Raw genomic sequence first — 21735 nt, 5'->3', positions numbered from 1 at the left:
GCTAGTTTTCCTCACATAATATATGTTTTTACAGATTTTTTTACCTAGTTGTTCTATCAAGTACTGGGTGGGGGGCAGTTCCCTTGAATTCTGTCAACTATTTTGAAGCTGAATTATTAGATCTATACACACATAACTATTACTTGTCTTCCTGATGAAGTGACTTCTTTATTTTTCCAAATGTTCTTCTCTTTGTCTTGAAGTTGGTTTTATCTGATAATACTACATCTTTCTTTTCCTCATTGAACATAGTTAACATATAGACTTTAAAGTCCTTGTCCGATCATTTCAGCCAAAAGGTGAATTATGGTATGTAAACTATATCTCAAAAACTTATTAAAATCTAAAACATGGGTTAAGACTCAGAATAGTCAAGGAAAGAGCAGAGGGCTAAGAATGAAGATGAAGCATATAGGGAGATGAAGAACACAGATGCCTTGAGCAGGGAGGAGGAGAAAGTCTGTGATATGAGCAGGGAAAAACAGCCAGCAGGAGGTAAAGGGCAGCTAGGGGTAGAATAGAGAGCAAAGAAGCTGTAGCATCATCCTGTGGAGGGTTTTGAAAGCAGACAAGGGAACACAGCCTCTCTACCACAAGAGTTGTAGCTTATGTGCTTTAAAACACTCGTGTTGTTTCACTTGCTTCTATTGGGTGGTAAGTCCAAAATTCATTTCATGAACAAAATTTCCCACAGAAACAGATTCTCAAACGTTGAGAACAGGTTAAGTTTCCAATGATTGAGAAATAGTGGGATGAAACAGTGAAAATCTGGGAATGTTTTTAAACTGTAGAGTCATCGGTTTGAATGTGAATGTTTGTGGTTTCTTCATCTTTAAAGGTATGACACTGAGGTAGTCGCTAGTTTTAATACACTACAATTTTATCATCACAACCTATCAAAGATGCACACAGACCAAAAATATTAATTAATTCTACTGATAGGAATAACTAAAATGTCCATCAATTGATGAATGAATAAACAAAATGTCAGATATCCATACAGAAGAATATTATTCAACCTTAAAGGAGAGTGAAGTATCACTGATTTGGGCCATAACATGGATGAACCTTGAAAATATTAACACTAAGTAAAAGAAAACGGACACAAAAGACCATATATTCTATGATTCCATTTATATGAAACATCCAGAACAACCAAATCTATAGAAACAGACAATAAATTACTTGTTGCCAGGAGCTGGGGGAGGGAAGTGTGGCGAGTGACTCCTAATGGGTGTGGGGTTTCTTTGGGGAATGATGAAAACATTATTGAATGAGATAGTGGTGAGGGGTGAACTACTTTATGAATATACTAAAATCTCCTCAATTATATTATTTAAAATGGCAAATTTTATTGAATGTGAATTATATCTAAATGAACAATTTTACAAACATTTAATTCCAATGATAGGCAAACCCCTAAATTTGGCAGTCTTGTAAGAATGGAGGCTGTGCTGTAGATATCACTGTTTGTAAACCATCAAATGCTCCTTCACACAGGAGATATACAACTATAAATTTTAACATTAAATATAAGAATCCTAACTATTAATTACCAGTTAACAGCTTACAGCCCCTTCTATGTCAGAACTCTAATGTAGATTCCAATTTATTCTCTCAGGCAAAAGCCCTTAAGAAAAATGCCTAAATGTCATGATATATATGTAAGTCAGATTATTCTACACAGTTTAGACTTCACACAAAAAAAGCACCTGAAAATGCAATGTAGAGAATCCTAAGATATGTAATTTCTTTATCTCAAATAACAAGCAACAAAACAAACAAACCTCTCTGTTCTCTTGTGCTCTCAAAATAAGTTAAGATTGTGGTCCCTTTATGAAACAAGTACGTTCTGACTGCCTGACACTCTTCCAGGTATGGAAACCTCACCTTAAAAATCAAAGTCACTCAGATGCTCATGCCCTGGCATCAACTTTTCAGGAGGAAATGAATAAAAGGAAAAAATATATATTGAGAGATGTTGGTTCTAGACAGGGTAAGACTCAAGGTGTGCTAAAGCTCCCACAGGAAATGGCACAGAAGGGACAGGTAAAGTAATGTTTCTTTTGGGCCAAGAATGCTTCTCTATTAACAGCAGAAATGGTAAAGTGAAACATACAAAAGAAAAGCTCTCCTTATTACCTTAGGGAACATTCTGAATCACATATACTACATATACATTTTCTCTCAAAGATTTAAAAGATGTAAAAACCGAGGAATATCCAGCCTTTGGTGATGTCTGAAAACATAAAAACCAATCATTTTTAACTGATACAGTAACAGGCCAATATCCACCATATGAGCTCAGTATTAAGATCATGTCCAGATCTTGCAAAAAAAATTCTACACTTGCCAATTTTATTACAGAACAGGCAATGGAAAACGGAATTAGCCCAGTTGACACTAATTGGCATACATGATATGATCAACACACTTATTTCAATTGGCATCTGCTTAGGCGGTCAATACATGTTAACTCCACTTGATTATGTCAACTTAACATGCTCCCTAGTCTTAAGGCTTAGAAAATCTTTCCTTTAATAATTCATTTGATTACTATTTATTTCCAAATCCTTGAATTCAACTTGGCAAACTCCTCAAAACTCAGCCTGGCTTTCAGGATTCTGGCTGAACTACCTCCATCCAGGCTCAGAGTGGGTGAAGGCGGTAAAGAGTAAATGAAGCAGGTGCCTTGGCCATGGGGTCAAGGGACACAAGGGGGTGTGACAACACCAAGGAGATGCTGTGTGGCTCCAGCTACCTGTCATACACATCATGAGTGTAGACTCAGGACTTAGGTGCAATCTTCCAATTTTCAAGTGTGGAAAAGCACAAGGCCAGCCAAACTAAATCTATCCATGAATCACCAGGAGACAGCAGGCTAGCACCCTCACCTCTACACAAACTCAAGTGACAAAAGGTCGCTGCTGCTTCAAGCTTCCAACATGGTGAGGGACAGTCTGCAGGTCGCCCAGTCTCTGACACATGGTTGGCTTCCTGCCACATTCCCAAAGGATGTCTTCCCTCAGCTCTTCCACTTGCCAACTCTGTCAGAGGCAGCTCAGGCAGCTCCTCCCTTGAAAGATTTCCTTCCCTTTTTCCTGCCTTGGGAATCACAGGGCACATCAGCATGAATATCTTGCATCTGTATTTTAACTACGCTGATAACATTTTGCTACTTGGTGAATGCATGAGTCATGAATGGAGCAGAGGAGTCTGAGAAAACGATCCAGGTAAGGTAAGTCACATCTCCAAGATCAGGGCTAGGTATGGTCTACCACCAACACAGAATTTACAGGACAAGAAAATGCAATGGGTCCATCCTGCAACAGCTAGGAAGAAATTTCAGGACTCACCTCATCCCTGGTTGTCAGGAGACCTGGGGCCATATTCTTGGTCTGCTGAGTGCTCTTCTTAGAGAAGAGTCCAGCTGCAGAAGCAGAGCTGGGGAAAGAGAAGAGAAATGAGGGTGTGCTTGGGAGGAGTAGTACCCTTGTATCCAGCCTCCCAGTTCAACAGGGGTGACAGGGAGGTAGGAAGGGAGGCTGCAGAGGGCATCGGGGCAGCCCACTCTTAACCAGTGTCCTATAAATAAGGCTCCCAGAGGTGGGCCAGCAGCAGGCTCAGCCCCAATCTCCAGTTGGGAAATGAAGCCCTCAGCCCCCAGAAGCTGGATGAGACTATTAAGTCACTGGGTAGACTCTTAAGAGGAAAAGCGTCTCAGAGTGTCCACAGGTAAGCACTCATGCTGAGAAATAAAAGGACCTATCATACTGATAACACAAGTTCCCCATCCACGTCTGCCCTGAGGTCAAAGGACAAGGCCCAGGAAACTAAAAACACAAAGAGGGCTATAGCGCTCTAGACAATGTACATCCGGGGGGAGACCTGAAGCAGGGTGGAAGCCATAATCTCATTGCACCTTCCTCTCCACTTATATATTCCAAGATTAGGTTCCCAAGATTTGAAATGTGACATGAAATTTAAGAATGGGCAGTCATAAAATGGGCTAGGTCTTCAACAAGTCAATTTCATGATGAAATTTTTGAGAGATTTTCCTTACTGCGGAACTACTTAAGAGAGAAATCACGCTTCATGTGTTATCTGTATGCCTTGATTGACTAGTTTGCACAAATGAACTGAAAGACATTTAGGGGACTAAGAAGGCTAATTCAATATGAACTGGGTATTAGATGATGTTGGAGAATGACTGTGAATATTGTTAGGTACGATCATAATATTCTGGACATACAAAAATAGTCACTATTAAGAAATGATGCTGAAATACTAAGGGTGAATTGGCATAATTTGCAATTTTTAAAAGAATGTGAAGACTTCCACAAGTTAATAGCATAAAATCAGGACTTATGGGAAAAAAGGAGGCTTGAGAGACATATCAATGAAGTGCAATGTGTGGACATTGTTTAGACATTTTGGAGGCAATCAAAGAAAACTGAACACTAACTGCATGTTAGATGACATTAAACAATTAATATTAATTTTGTTAGGCTTAGGCTAAAAAGAGCTGTGCTGGCAACCTCTGCAAGTAATTGTGTCTAAGCTTAAATAAATAGTGCAAAAAAAAAAAAAAAGAGTGCAGAATTGACACCAACAGCATATTTAATGGTGAGAAACTAGATGCTGTCCCACTAAGATCAAAAACAAGGCAAGAATGTTACCTTTCGCTACTCCTATTCAACACCGTACTGGAATTGCAAGCTAATGCAAGAAAACAAGAAAAGAAAAGAAAAGGCATACTGATTGAGAAGGAAGAAACAAAACTGTCTTTGTCTGCAGATGACCTGATTGTCTATGTAGAAAATCCCAAAGAATCAACAAGAAATTTCTGGAACTAACAAGTGACTATACCAAGGCTGCAGGATCCAAGTTAATACACAAAAAATAATTGCTTTCCTATATACAAGCCGTAAATAAGAGAAATTTGAAATCAAAAACACTACAATATTAACATACACAAAAATGAAATACTTGGGTATAAATCCAAAATAATTGTATAAGATCTATATGAGGAAAACTACAAAACTCTGCTAAAAGATATCAAGGAAGAGCTAAAAAATAATAATAATATTCCATATCATGGGTAGGGAGACATGATATTGTTAAAATGTCAGTTCTTTCCAACTTGATCTATACATTCAGTCTATCAAATTCCCAGCAGGTTACTTTGAAGATGTCAGCAAAATGGTTCTAGAGTTATATGGAGAAGCAAGGGACCCAGAAGAGCCAACACAACACTGCAGAAGAACAAAGTCAGGAGACTGACACGATGAGATTTCATAACTTACTACACAGCTACAGTAATCAAAAAAGTGCAGTATTGGCAAAAAACAAATTTAAAAAATAGACAAATAGATCAATGGAACAGAATAGAGAGCAAAGAAATTGACACAAATAGAGTCAACTGAATTTTGACAAGGGAGCAAAGGAAATTCAATGGAGACGGGGTTAGCTCTTTAACAAATGGCAGTAGTGGAACAAATGAACATTCACACATCAAAAAAAAAAAAAAAAAGAATCTGGACACAGACCTTTATACCTTTCACAAAAACTAAATCAAAATGAATCATAAACTTAAAAGTAAAATGTGAAACTATAAAACTCTTAGAAAATAATTTGGCAATATTTTTTCACATATAACACCAAAAACACAACCATGCAAGAAAAGTTCTCGTAAGTTGGATTCTGTTAAGATTAAAAACTTCTGTTCTGTAAAAGATTCTGGTAAAAATAAGTCAAGCCATAAAGTGGTATCCATCTGAGGCAGGGCTGCCAAGCCCCTAGAAATGCTCTCCGCCCTGACAGGCAGTCCCCTCTGGATCTAAGGGAGTATAGAGTGCTCTCAGGAGAAACCTGGTACAAAGCAAGCAGCTTCAGCCTCAGGATTCTCTCCCAGGCCAGACAACAGGTTGGAAACCCCTAAGCCTGCAGCTAGGGAGCTCTTCACTAAAATAAGGTATCACGACCTGGCAGGGAAGGGAAGGACAACATGATGAACAGAATTGGACTGTGGTTTTTAGAATGAACCTGCTGTGAGTCATGCTGATACCCAGCATGACATTAGTCTTCTAAGCGCCTACATGTCTTAGTGAAAATACATATGAACATTATTAAATGTTACTGAAATGAACGTTATATTAGCCTGTGCCAGACACCCGTTCTACCTCTTTCCAACACTCACCACAGCTCCAGGAGGTTCAGCACTTCGTTCAAGATGACGCCGAGAAAGAGGTAGACCAGGACCTGAACTCTCCCTTCGAAAGCCGGAACTCCTACAGCAGGGCTGGCACCGGCCCCTGGGGAGAAGCAATGACCAAAGAGATGCACACTTGGGGTTGAGGATCTGGGGAAGAAAGGACAGGGTTCTCTCACTAATAAGTGGTAGATCTAAGTGATTGATCCATGAAACCTCACGGCTACTTCTGCGTATGTTTACAATGTTTTCACAATGCAAAGTTTAAAATAAACCGTCTGGATGTCTTATCATCCACTCCCCTCCCCCACCCACAGCAATTTGGGGAGCCAGCCACCAGTCCCCTGGGGCTTGGGGGAAAGTTCCCTACCCCATGGGCTCCCTCCCCTCCACTTGCTCCACCCCATGTTCCAAGAGGAGCCCCAAGGCTAAAGGAGCCAAACAACTTCGTAAGACACCCGACGCAAACCCAGGGACGCCTTACCCTCACCGGACCCTTCCAAATACCTCCGGGAGCCCGCGGGCCACGAGGCCGCTGACCCAAGCCCACCCTCCCATCAAGGCGAGTCTGGGCGTATCCCCCAAAATCCAGCTCCTAAGGGCCAAGCGGTACCTCCATCACCCCGGTGGGCACCACCCAGTCGCGAGCCCCAATTAACACCCAAGAAAGAAGTCCGAATTGCGCGCCCAGCAGTGGGGACGTCTGCTCCGGGCGAAGGGTGCTTCTGTCCCCCAAAGTCATCTGCACCAGTTCCGAGGCCGCTGGGCCAGGACGCTGGGCCCCCAGCCCCGTCAGTAAGGCGAGACCCGAGACCCCCGTTCGACCCCGCCCGGAAAAAAAACAGATCTCAAGGAACCCCCGGCCAGAGCGTACCAACATCGCCCGCCCTCGCGCTCACCGTCTCCGTGCTTTCCCGACCCTCTGTCCCCGAGAGTCAGCGGCTAAGGGCAGGCTTGATGACAAGCGTGGAATGATGGCCACAGCGTTCCGAACCACCAGAGCGCGGCGCGGAAGTACGCTACCCACAATACCTCGGGGCGGGACTACATTACCCACAGTGCCCCTGGGCGCGGGCACGCCTCCCTAATGGACGTGGACCTTGAGCTACCACCTGTACTTCTCAAAGTGTCAGTTCCATTGCACCCTCGCTCAAGTGAATGAATTGCAGCCGTTTAGGCTGTAGGAAAAATTGTGAAAAATTAGGCAAGTAAAATCAAACGGACATTCACGTACAAATGAGCTGGGTGATTCAGGTGAGTACTAAGATCTTTGTTTTTTGACTTTAGGGTCTTTGTAGTTATTTTTAGTCACTTGGGTATCTATTTGTCTTTAGTACTACAGATTCACCCACGTATTTTTACATTTAAATAACAGCGCGAATTGAACTTCTAAAAAATGCCAAACGTTCTGGCAGTTTTCTTTTTTAAGAGGAAGACTCTGAAGTTTATTATAATTAATAAAAGTAATTAGAAGAAGAAAAATGAGGAAAAACTAAGCGTGAAGACATTTAAAACTACAGTAACTAAAATTAAAATTATTTTACTAATACAAATAATCGTTGATTAGATATAATAGAATAGCTCAGAAAAGCTGAGAAACATATCAGAGTCATTATAAAGAGACAATTTCTTTCTTGGAATTTGAAAAAAAGTGTTTTCAAATTACTTCGTATTTATTTCTCCTCAAAATGAATTAATGGGATTCAAAACAATCCCACAGTGACACTAGGACATCTTGTGGTGGGAAGCCATTGGCTCTCCAATCACAATTAGCATCAGTGATGCTAAAGAGGCAGATTAGAAAAAAAAAAAAAAGAATCGACCCATTAAGCCAATTTGTCTTCTAGCTAGCTCCTTTTCAGAACTTTGATTGTAATGCGTTGATAAGGCAGTATGCTGATTAGTTCTTGCTGAACCTGAAATTCTGAACTGAAGGAAACAACAACAAATATCCAGTGAGGGCCCCCCAAGGCAGAGGAGGTACCAGAAAGGCTGAGGAGCATTTCAAGGGACTACCCCTCATGCACTAAATTGTACATCATTGCATGAGTTTCCCAGTGAATGTAGTTTACCATCCCAAACAGGTTATAAACTCCTCCAAGGAGCTAGATCCATTGCTCACCTCTATCTTGCATGGTCATGGTCTTCAGTATACATTTGTTAAGTGACCCATTAGAGCAGAACACTTAAAAATGAAGTAGATGTTGTAGAACAGTTAGTTACACTAAACAATGCAGATACCCCAGAGGAAGAGGGAAGGGGCAGCTTTTCTGGAAGGCAAGGGATGTCTCAGGATAGGAGCAATTTCTTTGGTCCAAGCAAGGGCAGCTGTGAGGGTAGAGATGTGACTCCCAAGTAAGAAAATCCAAAGTTCTGAAAGTTCTCCAAAAGCACATTTGGTCCTGACCAGACTCTCAGCCCTCTCAGTAGCACAGAAGCCACCCGTCTTAATCAGCTCAGGCTGTCATAACAAAATACTGCAGACTGGGTGTGATTTTCCTCCTACTTCTGGAGGCTGGAAGTCCAAGGTCAAGGTGCCAGCTGACTTGGTTCCCCAGTAAGAGCCTACTTCCTGGCTTGCAGATGCCTGTTTTCTCACTGAGCTCACATGGTAGGGAGAGAAAGCACTCTAATATCACTCCCTTTTCTTATAGGAGCACTAGTCCCATCACTAGAGCCCCACCCACATGACCTCATCTACACCTAGACACCTTCCAAAGGCCACCTTCCAAACACCATCACATTAGGGGGGTTAGGACTTCAATATATGAATTTTTGAGGGAAGCAAACATTCAGCCCATTATACTATTCCACTTATTGTCTTGTCACAGGCGTCCACGTCAAGAGAAACATCACCAAAAGAAGATGAGAGTTGCTTTATCGTCAACTTGGCTGGCACGTACCAATTTCTTAAGATCAGAGATGTCTCTTGATTGAAATACATCATTTGTTTGTTTCAAGGAATTTTATTGAAATTTTTACAAGTATTTTACATTTTTATAAGTAAGAAAAACCCATTGCTCTTGCATACTTTATTATAAAACTAGTACAATGGCCTCATTTGATTTCTAGTGGCAATGTTCACTTTAAATTCAAATTTTAAATTCTTTGGAGAGCTAGCTCATATAATTCTTGAAAGAAAGAAAAGCCAATAGGATAATGAGAAATTGACAAATTAGCCATTTGAATCAACTGAAAACTAGTTTTGATTTCCTTGCTTTTGGAGGCACTCTTGGTGTTCCTGTTTTGATATGATTTGGAACTTCTGGCTTACATTCCAAATTGAACTGGTTCATTTTGTGATTATTTGGCAAAACCAAAGCAGAATGACTATCTGGGTTGAGTTCAAGGTGCCACAAACTGTTTTCAATTTTTCTAGTTTGGTGTTCACGACTCAGTGCTTTAGTTCTGATCACTGCTATACAAACACAGGGCTTCATGCAGACTCATTGGTATATAAACCTTAAACCAATTAAGGAATCATTTGGTTTTAAGGTGGGGGATCAAGAAGAACTCAGTGAGTTTGCTGTCTGTTCCTCACTGTGTGCACTGCCACCCTGGGCACCTCAGCGGAGAGCACCTACAGACACACCCACACCCCCTCCTCATGCAGACGGAGGGATTGCCTAAGCTATCCTTCGCCCTGTTGTAGAAGTGACTTTGAGAAGATGAAACACTGACATGGAGGGGTCACCTGACTCCCTCATACCAGGTGGTCACTTAAGCACTTGGCAGCAACCAACTCATTCTTAAGTGTGTAAAGTCACTCCAGGAAGGCAGGAGTCCTCATCATGGCATTCCCCTAGCAACTAGGATACATGGGACCTCCACTAGGCTGAACTGTGGGGGAACCAGGGATGTCCTGCTCTTTTCCCCAACCAGGGGGCACCCACTTCCTGCCCCTGGCCCATCTGCTCTCTTCCTGTGGCCCCAACACCTGATAAGAACCTGCCCCTGGTCCTTCTTTGGTGATACAGTGTGAATCAGTCATTTGGGTTAGGATGTTTTCAAACACTTTCCCCATGCCCCTCTGAAAAGCCTGCGGGATAAATGAACACGGTCCTATAAATGTGGTTAAATGAGTTCTTTTTCAGAGGGACATTTACATTTTAACAGGTGTGGAAAACTTATTATTTCTAGAGAAATTTGGGGAATCAACCAACCAGGAAGTGGAGGGCCTCAGGAGGCACTAGACTTTCCCAGGGCTCCTGAAATGAAGTCATCTACTGGTGTCTTCCTAAGCTTTCCAGCCAACAAGGCCAACCCAAGGCTTCAAAACCAAACTCAACCACTGTTTGCAAAGGCAGGAACACGGATGCCCCTTCACACCTTGTTGCATCTCCCATTCTCACTTTGCTCCTACTACTGTGCCGCCTTCTCTGCACAACCCTACTCAGTGTCTACATAGTCAATTCCATCACACCCTCACCACCACCTTCGATGTGGTGCTCGATTCTGTCCTCAACTCCAGGTCAAATCAATCCCTTTGGTAAAAACATCCATTTCCTTAAATTCTCTTCCCATACACAAATAGTTAATGAATTGCTCTAATAAGTAAAGGGAAATGTGAAAGCGAGCTAGACTGATGATGGCATGTGATGGCCTCCGAGTAATAGTATGCAGGTGTTTAGGGTCTTTTTCTGCCCTTCGAAGAGGCAAGAACCCAAAAGATGATTTACTTTTGTGTATTTCCACATCCTGATTTGAGTGTAGCGCCATCCCTAGATCTTAACTTCATTTCTTTAACAGGCGTTATACTGGTAGAATCTTCCAAATTACGAAGAATTATAACTGCAATCCTTCTGACTGATGCCTTTCTTTGCAATTTATGATTCAGTTGATGTCATACACCCTTTCACTGCAGGAAATGTTATTTTATTTTATTTTTTTTGGAAATGTTACATACAAAAAAAGGAGTGACAGCTAGTAATTGATTATATTGATATTCAGAGTAAAGGCAGCCATTCCAATGTTGTACATCTAACTAGCCACAGCTCTTCAAGAACTGGTGCAAATGTCATGGGGTTTACAACGTTAGCATTTCATCTTCACAAAAAGGCTCTTTGATGAAGTAAAAACAGAAAAAACAATGGTCACAGCAGACAGCTTGTAGATTAGACAAAGGTCACTGTGTTTTAAAACATGAACAGTGCTGTAAATTAATGAGAAAACAACTAGAACATGAGCTGTTAGGCATTATTGAATTTGTGCAAAAAAATCAATCTATACCTAAAACCACTTGGAGTAACTAAAAAAAAAATAACTGCAAGAATTTAAATCTCAAATACTACAGCAGTCATATGTCAAGAAATAACATCACAGGTCGCGGGTGTGACATGAAGATTCCTCCTTAATATCTAGAAAGGAGGATTAATGCTAGATTAGTATTCTCAACAGATATTCTACATACAATCTAAAACTAGCTCTACCCCTGCCTCTCTGGTTTCTTAATTTCTATATGCATTTCCTAAGTGTTTAAGAAGAACAGGGAAGCTATTCTATGTTTTACCAAAATTCTCTGAGGGCAATTAAGGAAACACTACAGGTCCTTCAGGACAGGTGATTAAAATAAACATCACTTCCCGTTCCATGGAGAGCTGTCAAAGCCAAGCTTCTAGGATCTTCAAAACAGGGGTACAGACCACTGCTAATAACACCAGCTTTATATTACAACTTCCTCTATGTAAGTCAAGTACTCTATTATTCACGCATCTCTTTAACAACCATTTCAGTAAATAAAGAGCATTTTATTTCCATTAAAACCAAGAAAGAGAAAATGCAATGATTTATCCTAGCGAAGGCGGCAGAAGCTGGATCTTGGCTGGCCCCACCCAGGTCAGAAGAACATCATCCCAAATCTAAGTCATTTCCAATAAGCGTAACAGATGTTTGTATTTTTAACTCATTTGAAAATAAAATCAAGGGACCACATCCCAAGGGTCACGTAGAGAGCACCATGAAACCAGGACACAGTGAGATCCAGCATCTGGACTTGAAGAGGAACAGATTGCCTCTTCAGTGCCATCCCCAACTGGCTGGATGATGGGCAAAGATTTGTTTTTAATTAAAATTTTTGTGAGGTAGTTTTCGACTCATGTGCAGTTAGCTGTAAGAGATTCTATGAACATGAAAATGAATATATGTATGTATATCCATGACAGTGACATTGTGCTGTGCACCAGAAATTGACACATTATAACTGACTATACATCAATTAAAAAAATAAAAAGAAAGAAATACTTTGGCTCTACCCTGTGTACACATTACCCAGTTTCCCCAAACGATAACATGTTGTAAAACTACTGTAATATCCCAACAGGGGTAATAACATTGATACTATTCATGAATCTTATAGAGATTTCCCCAGTATTGTATGGAGTACTTATAGGTGGATGTATGCATCTGTATATGGGTACTTAGTTCTATGCAATCTTAACACATGTGGAGGTTCCTGTATCTCTCGTGACAGTCCAGACACCAAACAATTTCACCCCCAGTCCCCTCAATCCCCACGCCCACATCCTCCTTCCCATCCACACACCTCTCCTCTCACCATCCCCGTCTTCTAGCAACCATTGATCTGTTCTGCATTTCTAAAATTTTCTCAATTCAAAAACATTATGTAGCTGGGATCAGATTTTATGTAAACTCTGGGGGATTCCCTTATTTCTCTCAGTGTAATTCCCCAGTGATGCATCCAAGTTGTTGTGTGTTACCAGTAGTTCATTCATTTCTATTGTTGAGTTGTATCCCATGGGATGGATGTAACCTAGCTTGTTTCACCATTCACGTGATGAGGACATCTGGGCGGTTTTTGGTTTGGGGTCATTTTGAATAAATCCACTACTAACATTCGTGTACAAGTTTTTGTATAAACATCAGTTTTCGTTTCCCTGTTATGAATGCCCAAGAGTACTATTGCTGAGTCATATACTGACTGCATGTTTCATTTTATAAGAAACCATCAAACTGTTTTCCAGAGGGACTGTGCCATTTTATGTTCCCATCAGTAATGCATGAGAGAAAGCAGTTTCTCCACAATGTCCCCAGCATCTTGTGTTGGCACCATTTTTCATTTGAGCTGTTCTGATAGATGCCTACTGTGATCACATTGTGGTTTTAATTTGCACTTCCCATATGGCTAAAGTTGTTGAGTATTTTTCCGTATTTGCCATCCATTGTTCTAATCAGTGAAATGTCTGTTCATGTCTTTTGCTCATTTTCTAGTTGAGTTGTTTTTTACTATTGAGTTTTCAGTGTTTTTATATATTCTACACACCCATCCTTTGTCAGATGTGTGGTTTGCAAGTATTTCCTCTAGGTCTACAGTTTGGCTTTTTATCCTCTCTACTTTTGATGAAGACCAATTTATCAATTTTTGTTTTCATTACTTTGGTGTCAAGTTTAAGAAATTGTTGCTTAGCCCGAATACCCCAATTTTTCTCCTATGATATTTGCTAAAAATTTTACAGTTTTTACATTTAAGCCCATGATCCATTTTTAACTGATTGTGTAAGGTGAGGGATATAGGGCTTCATTTTAGTGCTGATGGCGGTCCAATTGTCCCAGCGTTGTTCATTAAAAAGGTGATTTCTTCCTCCTTTGAACTGCCTTTGTACTTTTATCAAAAAATCAATTGAGCATATTTAAGTATATTTCCAAGCTCTCTATTATGTTCTATTGTTCTCTGTGTGTCTGTTCCTCTGCCAACACCATGGTTTTGATTACTAGAGCTATACAGGAGGCTTTACTATCAGGTAAAATGGTTCCTCCCACTTAATTATATTTTTCAAGATTTTTTAAACTACTCTAGGACCTGTGACTTTCTACATAAATTTTAGAGTAAATTTCCTTATGTCTACAAAAATAACTTGGTGAGATTTTGATAGGAATTTCATTAAAACTATGAATCAATTTAGGAAGAGTTGATATCTTTTAATATCTTCTAATTCCTGAACATCGTATTTCCATTTGTTTAAATCTTCTCTGATTTCTCTTATCAACACTTTGCATATTTTCTGCATGCATAGCCTGTACAGGTTTTGTTAAGTGCATAGCTAAACATTTTATTTTCTTTGGGATGATTGTAAGTAATATTGTGCTTTCAATTTTGGTTTTCACATCCTGACTGTTAATATGCAGAACCGTGATTGATTTTTTGGCTAAGTTCTTTTTTTAAAAACACCTTTATTGTGGTATGGTTCCTGTACAGTAAACTACACATATTTCAGCTGTACAATTTGATAAATTTTGGTAAATGTATACACCCATGAAACCACCACCACAATCAAGATAGGTGACAAGAAATGTGATTGATTTTTGTATGGTAATCTTAGGTCTTAAAACCTTACTGAAGTATTTAGTCAGTTCTAAGTTTTTTTGGCAAACTCTTTGCAGACTTCTCTGTAGACAATCATATTTACGAATATAGACTGTTTATATATGCCTTGCCAGTTTGTGTGCTGTTTATTTCCTTTACTTGCCTTACTGCAGTGACTACACTGTTCAACTATGTTGAAAAAAAATGGTGAAACTAGCATTTTCCTTGGCCTTGATTTTTAGAGGAAAGCATCTGACTTTCACCTTTAAGTATGATGTTAGCTGTAGGGGTTTCACAGATGCTATTTATCAAATTGAGATAATCCACCTCTATTTCTAACTTGCTGAGAATTTTTATCATGAAAGGGAAAACTGGATATCCAAGTGCAGAAGAATGAAACTGGACGCTTATCTCACACCACGTAAAAAAAATCAACTACAAATGTATATGTATGGCCGAAACAGTATGCTGTTCACCAGAAATTAACACAGCATTGTAAATTGACTATACTTTAATTTAGAAACATCAACTCAAAATGGGTGAAAGACTTAAACAAAACACCTCAAACTATAAAACTATTAGAAGAAAACATAGAGAAAGAGCTTCTTGACATTGGTCTGGGCAATGTAGTTTTTTGGGTTTTTTTTTTTAATATGACTCCAAAATAACAGACAACAAAGGCAAAAAGAGCTGAGAATGCATCTAACTAAAACTCCTCCGTACAGACAAGGAAGCAATCAACAGACTGAAGTCTGGGTTAGAAGAAAATATTTGCACACCAAACATCTGATAGGAAGTTAATATCCAAATATATAAAGAACCTCCTTAACTCAATAGAAAAATTAAAAGAAATAATCAAATTAAAAACTGGGTAAAAGACCTCAATAGATATTTCTCAAAAGATGACATACAAATGACCAACAGGTATATGAAAAAGTCTCAACATCACTAATCATCAGGGAAACGCACAATGAGGTATCACCTATGGAGATAATGCAAGTGTCCATCCATGGATAAGTGAATAAATAACATGTGACTGCTATGTGTGTATATATATACACACAATGGAATATTACTCAGCCTTAAAAAAATCCTGCCATTTGGAATAACATGTTTGAACTTGGAGGACATTATGCTAAGTGAAATACGAAATAAGGCAGGCACAGAAAGACAAATACTGCATGATCTCATTATCTAAAAAGTTAAAATCATAGAAGCTGAGAGCAGAATGGTTATTCCCAGGGACAGGAAGGGTTGGGGGGAAAGAGAGATATTGGTGAATACTACATGTTTCAGTTATGCAAGAGAAGTCCTACAGGAATTAATACACAGCATGGTGACTATAGTTAACAGTGGTGTTATATACGGGACATTTGCTAAGACATTAAATCTTAGGTGTTCATATCAAGAAAGAAATGTTAACTATGTGAGGTGATGGATATGTTAATTAACTTGATTGAGACCACCATTATACAATGTATGTGTGTATTTATTTGTCAATTATAGTTCAACAAAGCTGGGAAATGAAACAAGAGAGCAAAAAAAGTGACCTCACAATCTCATTTCCCACCAGTTGTGTCTGTTGGATTTGAAATGCTTTCTCTTCTCTGGCTCAGTAGCACCTTGTTCCTTTTGATGGAAATAAGGTGGAAATTTCAGGGAATAAGAGACAGAATCTAGTCAAGGTGGTTTTCACACTTTTGTCCCCAATCACAGAGGCTCCTATCTTGGGCATCCCCAGCAGCCTGCATCCTGGTCCTGAGAAACATTCCACACACATCGGCTGAGGTCCCTCATTCACCACTGCTCACACAGTGACCGGAGATTTTTGAAGTTATTGTTCACATCATCTAAAACCAAGACCTGATAAAGAATAGCAATCAATGTTCTAGTATGGAGAGGAGAATGCTGACCCTAGTTTTACTTCTCCAAGGCAGAAATCCTTATCCCATAGTGAAATCCAATTACAACATCCTCTTGCTTTATTTGGAAATGAAGGATTCTTCCTAACATCATTGAAAAAAATCAGCAAATAATGTTCCTGAACAAGGGTACCTGAGTAAAGAATTTGCAAATTATCCTGCCTCAGGATACAACACAGAATCGGTGCAATGAGAACCTACCGTACTGGAATAATGGCTGTACCTCTACCGGTCTCAGCTGCCCCCATGAAAGAAAAATTGTTGTATGGTGTGGTAGTGACTAGTTGCTCAGGCCACAAGTGGGATTTTCTTAGCTTACTTCGTAATACAACCTCTCACCAGTGAATTGCCAAGCTTCCTGGCACAAGTAGGAGGCAGAGGAGAGATGAACATGTGGACCTGCCTTTAAAGTGGGATTGGACCTCCGTGTGCTTTCTATGTGGGAAAGATGTGCTGGATTAAAAAGAAGCCTGGCCTTTCCCCAGGGTTCACATCCAACTCTTCCTAAGGTGGCAATGTAACCACCTTGATGAATTAGTAAACCAGACTACCTAGAGATATACTCAAAATTAAAAGCCAAAACAAATCCAAACCTCATTTCATCAATGAGGGTATGTTGACCATGATTTTGGTTATCTGTGCATAAAGTCATCTTGGGAGACTTAGACCACAGATCACTGGAACTAAGTGGTGATGATATTGGAGATTTATTTCCCATCATGAGAAATATCTGTGGATTCTTAGTGCAAAATAACAGAAGGCTAGAATGATACAGCTCTACTAGGCACTTCAAAATTACAACACATCATCACATACTCTAACAGAAGAAACAAGCATTTGCCTGAAATTTGCAACAAAAATGTCATTTTTCTAAATTTCACGATGGTTTTTATTTTGGGGTGTGGGGTAGGAGAATGGATTAGGTGGGTGGATTAGGACCTTTACTGTCTATGCTGTATATTTCTGTGATATTGGAACGTTTTAATGAAGACCATGTAGCACCTTTACAATTAAGCAATTATAACAAGAATCACTTGATAAATATTATTTTACATTGTAAGTGCTGCATCGACCCTTGTTAAAAACAAAAGAGGGAAATATTTTTGTAAGGAAAGCAGATTTTGATAGACTCGGTGCCTGTTCCCTTTAAAGGACAACAAGTTGCCTGTGACAAGCACTTGGGAGATGCTTTCTTCTAATAAAGTCCATCTGCTTTCTCCTTCTGTGACCCACTGTCTAATGAGCTACTTTAGTTGGCCTGTCCTAGGGTTCACTCACAGCTTTCCCTAAATAATCTCAAAGTCGTTTTGCTGGAGCAAGTGGTATTTTCTAGGCAGCTCTCACCAAACAGCAGCATACTAATTAGGCTTCAGGTCTGGAGGCATCAAGGTCTCATTTCTGGCAAAGGATTTATGTGCCACGTGAGATAATGATGTTGAAATTTGCTCTCTTAGAAGATTTTGTCCTCATAGCAGAAGAACTCAGCACACTCAAATATTTATTTCTCATTCTCTGAGAACAACTCTTAAGGGCTTAGGGATCTCCTTGCAGTAAAATGAAGATCTGTTTTTTGGAAAACTGTAAAGCTGGGTTTTCAGGGGGTGTACTCTTTCATCTCATATATTTCATTTGTAACTAAAGGAAGTTACATGCTGCAATCAATCCTCCTCATCTGGGGGTCCCACATCCACAAATTCAAGCATGGATGGAAAATATTTGGAAAAAAATTTCCAGAAAGTTCCAACAAGAAAAACTTGAATCACATGAGGGTAACCACTTACATTACATTGTATTAACAAGTATTGACACAGAATTACATTGTATTAGGTATTATAGTTAATCTAGAGGAGATAAATTATGTGGAAGGATGTTCATAGCTTATGCAAATACTGTCCCATTTTATATAAGGGACCTGAGCATCCATGGATTTTGTTATCTCCTGGGGTCCTAGAACCAATCCCCTGAGTATACTGAAGGATGACTATCTATTCCAGAAAAGGTGGATCTGTAATTCAGCCCGCCATTTAGTATGAAAACTGACTTCTAAATTTGCACAGTGTTAGTGACTAGAAAAGGGATATCATTCTATACCAGGAAATACAGAGTGGGGTTCTGATGTCCTCCAGGGTTAGTGCTACTTGCAGAAGGGGAGATGTTAACTTTGGACTCTAACATCTAGATGTTTTAAATGAGCGTCCAAATGTCCAGAAATATACATAGAGCTTCCTGCTGTGCTTTGCTCATGATGCCTCTCTCTGATGTGTCTCATTTGATATTTTAGGAATTCATGATGATTGTCACCTTTGGTTTGGAGTTCATCATTCCCCTCTGATCAGCTGGCTGCTGCTGCGGGCACAGAGGATGGCAAGGAAGACTGAGATTTGCCCCAAAACCCTTCTGTGTTAAGGTGAGTATCAACGTCCGAAGTTGGATTTTTGACACACATCTTTTTTTCCTTCTGTCTCCTGTATTGCCACATCTAATGAACATCCAGAGCTAACCTCCAGACACTCTTGTGTTTTATTTCTTTAACTTTTTTATTGAGTTATAGTCATTTTACAATGTTGTGTCAATTTCCAGTGTAGAGCACAATTTTTCAGTTATAGACGAACATACATATATTCATTGTCACATTATTTTTCTCTGTGAGGGCACTCTTGTGTTTTGAAAGTGCTGACTCATTTACTCTTCATCACAACACTGAAAGGTAGGAATTTTTATTATTCCTGTTTTATAGATGAAGAAACTGGGGACAGAGGAGGGAAGCAAGTTGCTAAATGTCACTCCAGCAGTAAATGGTGGAGCTGGGATTGGAGCCAGGTGGTCTCACTCTAGAACACCCACTTCGGTCGAATTAAGTTGTACTGGAATAAGTGGCTCTCAACTGTTGCCCTGAATTTGGGGAGCACTGAATTCAGTAAATATAAAACCCCTTCCTGCTGTATAGTGTAAACAATATTCTTTTATTTTCTCGGTCAGCTGAATGTGTAGCCATGTATTAGTCTTGGTAAATCATGTTGATTAGCATGCTACAAGAATACTTACAAGTTGGAAGGGTACAGCTCAGTGTTAGAGCACACGCATAGCATGCGTGAGATCCTGCGTTCAAACCAAAATACCTCCATTAAAGAGGAAAAAATAAGAAAAAACTCTTAAAAAATAAATATAAAAATATATCATAAAATTGAAAACCCTAGTCAATTACACCTCAGTTTTTTTTAATTAATCAATTTAATTTTCTTAAGTAAGTTGCCTACATCATGGCCCTTTCTCCCTAAATATTTCAGTGTGGATTTCCTAGAATAAGGATATTATTTTATACAATCGTCCATAAACTGGACACTAATACGATGCCTGTGCTCAGCCCCTGCTGGTGTTCTGGTTTTGCCAGTTGACCCAATAATGTCCTTGATAGCACTTCTTCGCCTCTAGTGTAGGGTCCAGTCTGCGGTTACCTGCTGCATTTAGTCCTCACTGTTCTTCAGTCTCCTCTCATCCCAAAAAGTTCCTCAGCCTTTCCTTCTCTTTTAAGACATCGGCATTTTTTAAAATTTGGCCTATTTTAAAAAGATAGAATGTTAGTCCTTTGGAAAAAAAGAAAAGAAAACCCTGCTGTCACTGTTGTTGGCAGTGTTGTCATTTACTGGCTCCGTTTGGGTTTCTTGCTCTTTTTTCTTTCCTTCTTCTTTGGCAGCCATTCAAATCCAAAGGCCAAAAGTCCTTGGCCAGGCTTCTTGTTTCAGCTATTTCCAGTCTGAGAAAGTGGGGGTTTTATTTACAAGCTAGTTCAGACTAGCTGCTTCATCAGCAGCAAGTTTTCCATTTGGTTTCGGAATTCAGGAATTGTTTTCTTTTTAATTTTTCATTATTATTCGGGGGGGCAGTAGGTAATTAAGTTTATTTTTTATTTATTCATTTCACTGCAGTCCTGGGGATTGAACCCAAGACACTCTGCCACAGAGCTATACCCTCCCTGCCCCAGGCATTGTTGAGTAATCTTTGTTTCCTCCTTTGCTCCTTTAATTCCTTAAGGAGGAAGTGGAGCTACCTCATCCTCAGGCACTGTGAAGAAGACTCCTTTGTTCCAGCCTTTATTCCAGGGCTGTGTGAGTGGAGCAGTGTCCTGGGTGTGGGGAGGCTGGTGGGCACCTCACACCTTCACCGGCACTCAGGTGATTTCATAGGGTGCACATTTCAAAAGAGTCACCATCCATTCAACCAAACATCATGGAAATGTGGCTGTGTGTGAGGTACTGGAATTACAACAATGAATCTGGTAAAACTGTAAGTTAAATCAATCTTAAAATACCTTGTGTGGCCTTCACCAAGCAACCTATTTGTTCTGTCCAGCTGTCTTTCTTCTGCTAGACCACTGCTCTACTTCTTTTTGGAAGCCCTTATAATAAGATGTCAAGGAAAGTGGGTAGAAACCACCAGCCTCCCTGGGGGTCCATCCAGCCCCAAGGCATATCCAGGGAAGGCACTTGATTTTCTTCCTCTGGAGATTTTCTTCCTCTTTTTGAATTCTCTGCTCAAGCAACACCATGAAGCACCGTAACCTGATGTGAAATTACTGCCCGACAGGTACTTCCTGTCCGATAAGGGGCCGGAACAGAACAATGCACAAGGCAGATGGTTTGGCCAAGATTCACTCAGCATCTCCAAACTACGGCCAGTTCACAGATGACGGCAGGAAGGTTCCATCCCAGACTTTGGTTTTAGTCCAATACCAGAGGTGATGCCAAGGTGTTTCTGGCCTCTGAGCTGAAAAGCAGGTTCTTTCCCAGATGCCTGCTGCCTTTCAACAGCTGTTTTCAGCACATCTCAGTCCTTTTGTCTTTCTTTTCCTGTCTCAGAGCCTCATGGGTCTTGGTAGAACACATGATTCTAAAGTCAACGTTATGTCATCTGTAACTCAGCCACCTTTGGACCTATCCATGGTGACCTTACAAGTTTAGTGTGGTATTGCTGAGCTGTTGTTGGAGTTTACTTAACCCTCCAGGCCTTTTCATCCCTTCAATACATTGCCTCTAGTAAATCAATTGCTTTGAAAGAAGATTTCATGGATCAGCATATAATGAATCTTTGTTAGAACAGAAACAAGATTTGTGCTTACATTTAGGATAACTATGTGTTTTTCACTCCCTTGTTTAATGGACATGTAATGGTCTGATTCATGGTCCAGCTAAGTTGATGTCCTAGAGAAACATGTTCAAATACGGCTTTTCAGTATTAGGTTAGTAACCTTCACAGAGGAACCAAATGTCATAAGGAACCAAGTG

The 21735-nt window shown here is 40.0% G+C and overlaps 1 protein-coding gene across 4 annotated transcripts in view; it reads right to left on the bottom strand.

Moving 5' to 3' along the window:
* The window catches only part of LOC140695934 (uncharacterized), a 107919-nt gene that overhangs the window by 34966 nt on the left and 51218 nt on the right, over positions 1-21735 (bottom strand). Inside the window, exons 4-5 of one of the 4 annotated variants that reach the window (XM_072959043.1) lie at positions 6200-6314; positions 3357-3444 (exon numbers count right to left, since the gene is read on the bottom strand). In XM_072959043.1, coding sequence (XP_072815144.1) covers positions 3357-3389 — 33 coding nt within the window. In that variant the 5' untranslated portion in view covers positions 3390-3444; positions 6200-6314. Of the gene's footprint in view, positions 1-3356; positions 3445-6199; positions 6362-21735 lie in introns of all 4 variants that reach the window. The other 3 variants (XM_072959041.1, XM_072959040.1, XM_072959042.1) reach the window with 3 other exon arrangements.

The sequence above is a fragment of the Vicugna pacos genome, chromosome 4 (assembly GCF_048564905.1).
Source record: "Vicugna pacos chromosome 4, VicPac4, whole genome shotgun sequence".
Taxonomy (NCBI): domain Eukaryota; kingdom Metazoa; phylum Chordata; class Mammalia; order Artiodactyla; family Camelidae; genus Vicugna; species Vicugna pacos.
Note: the sequence above shows the minus strand (reverse complement) of the source record. Positions and strands in the feature narration are given on the sequence as shown.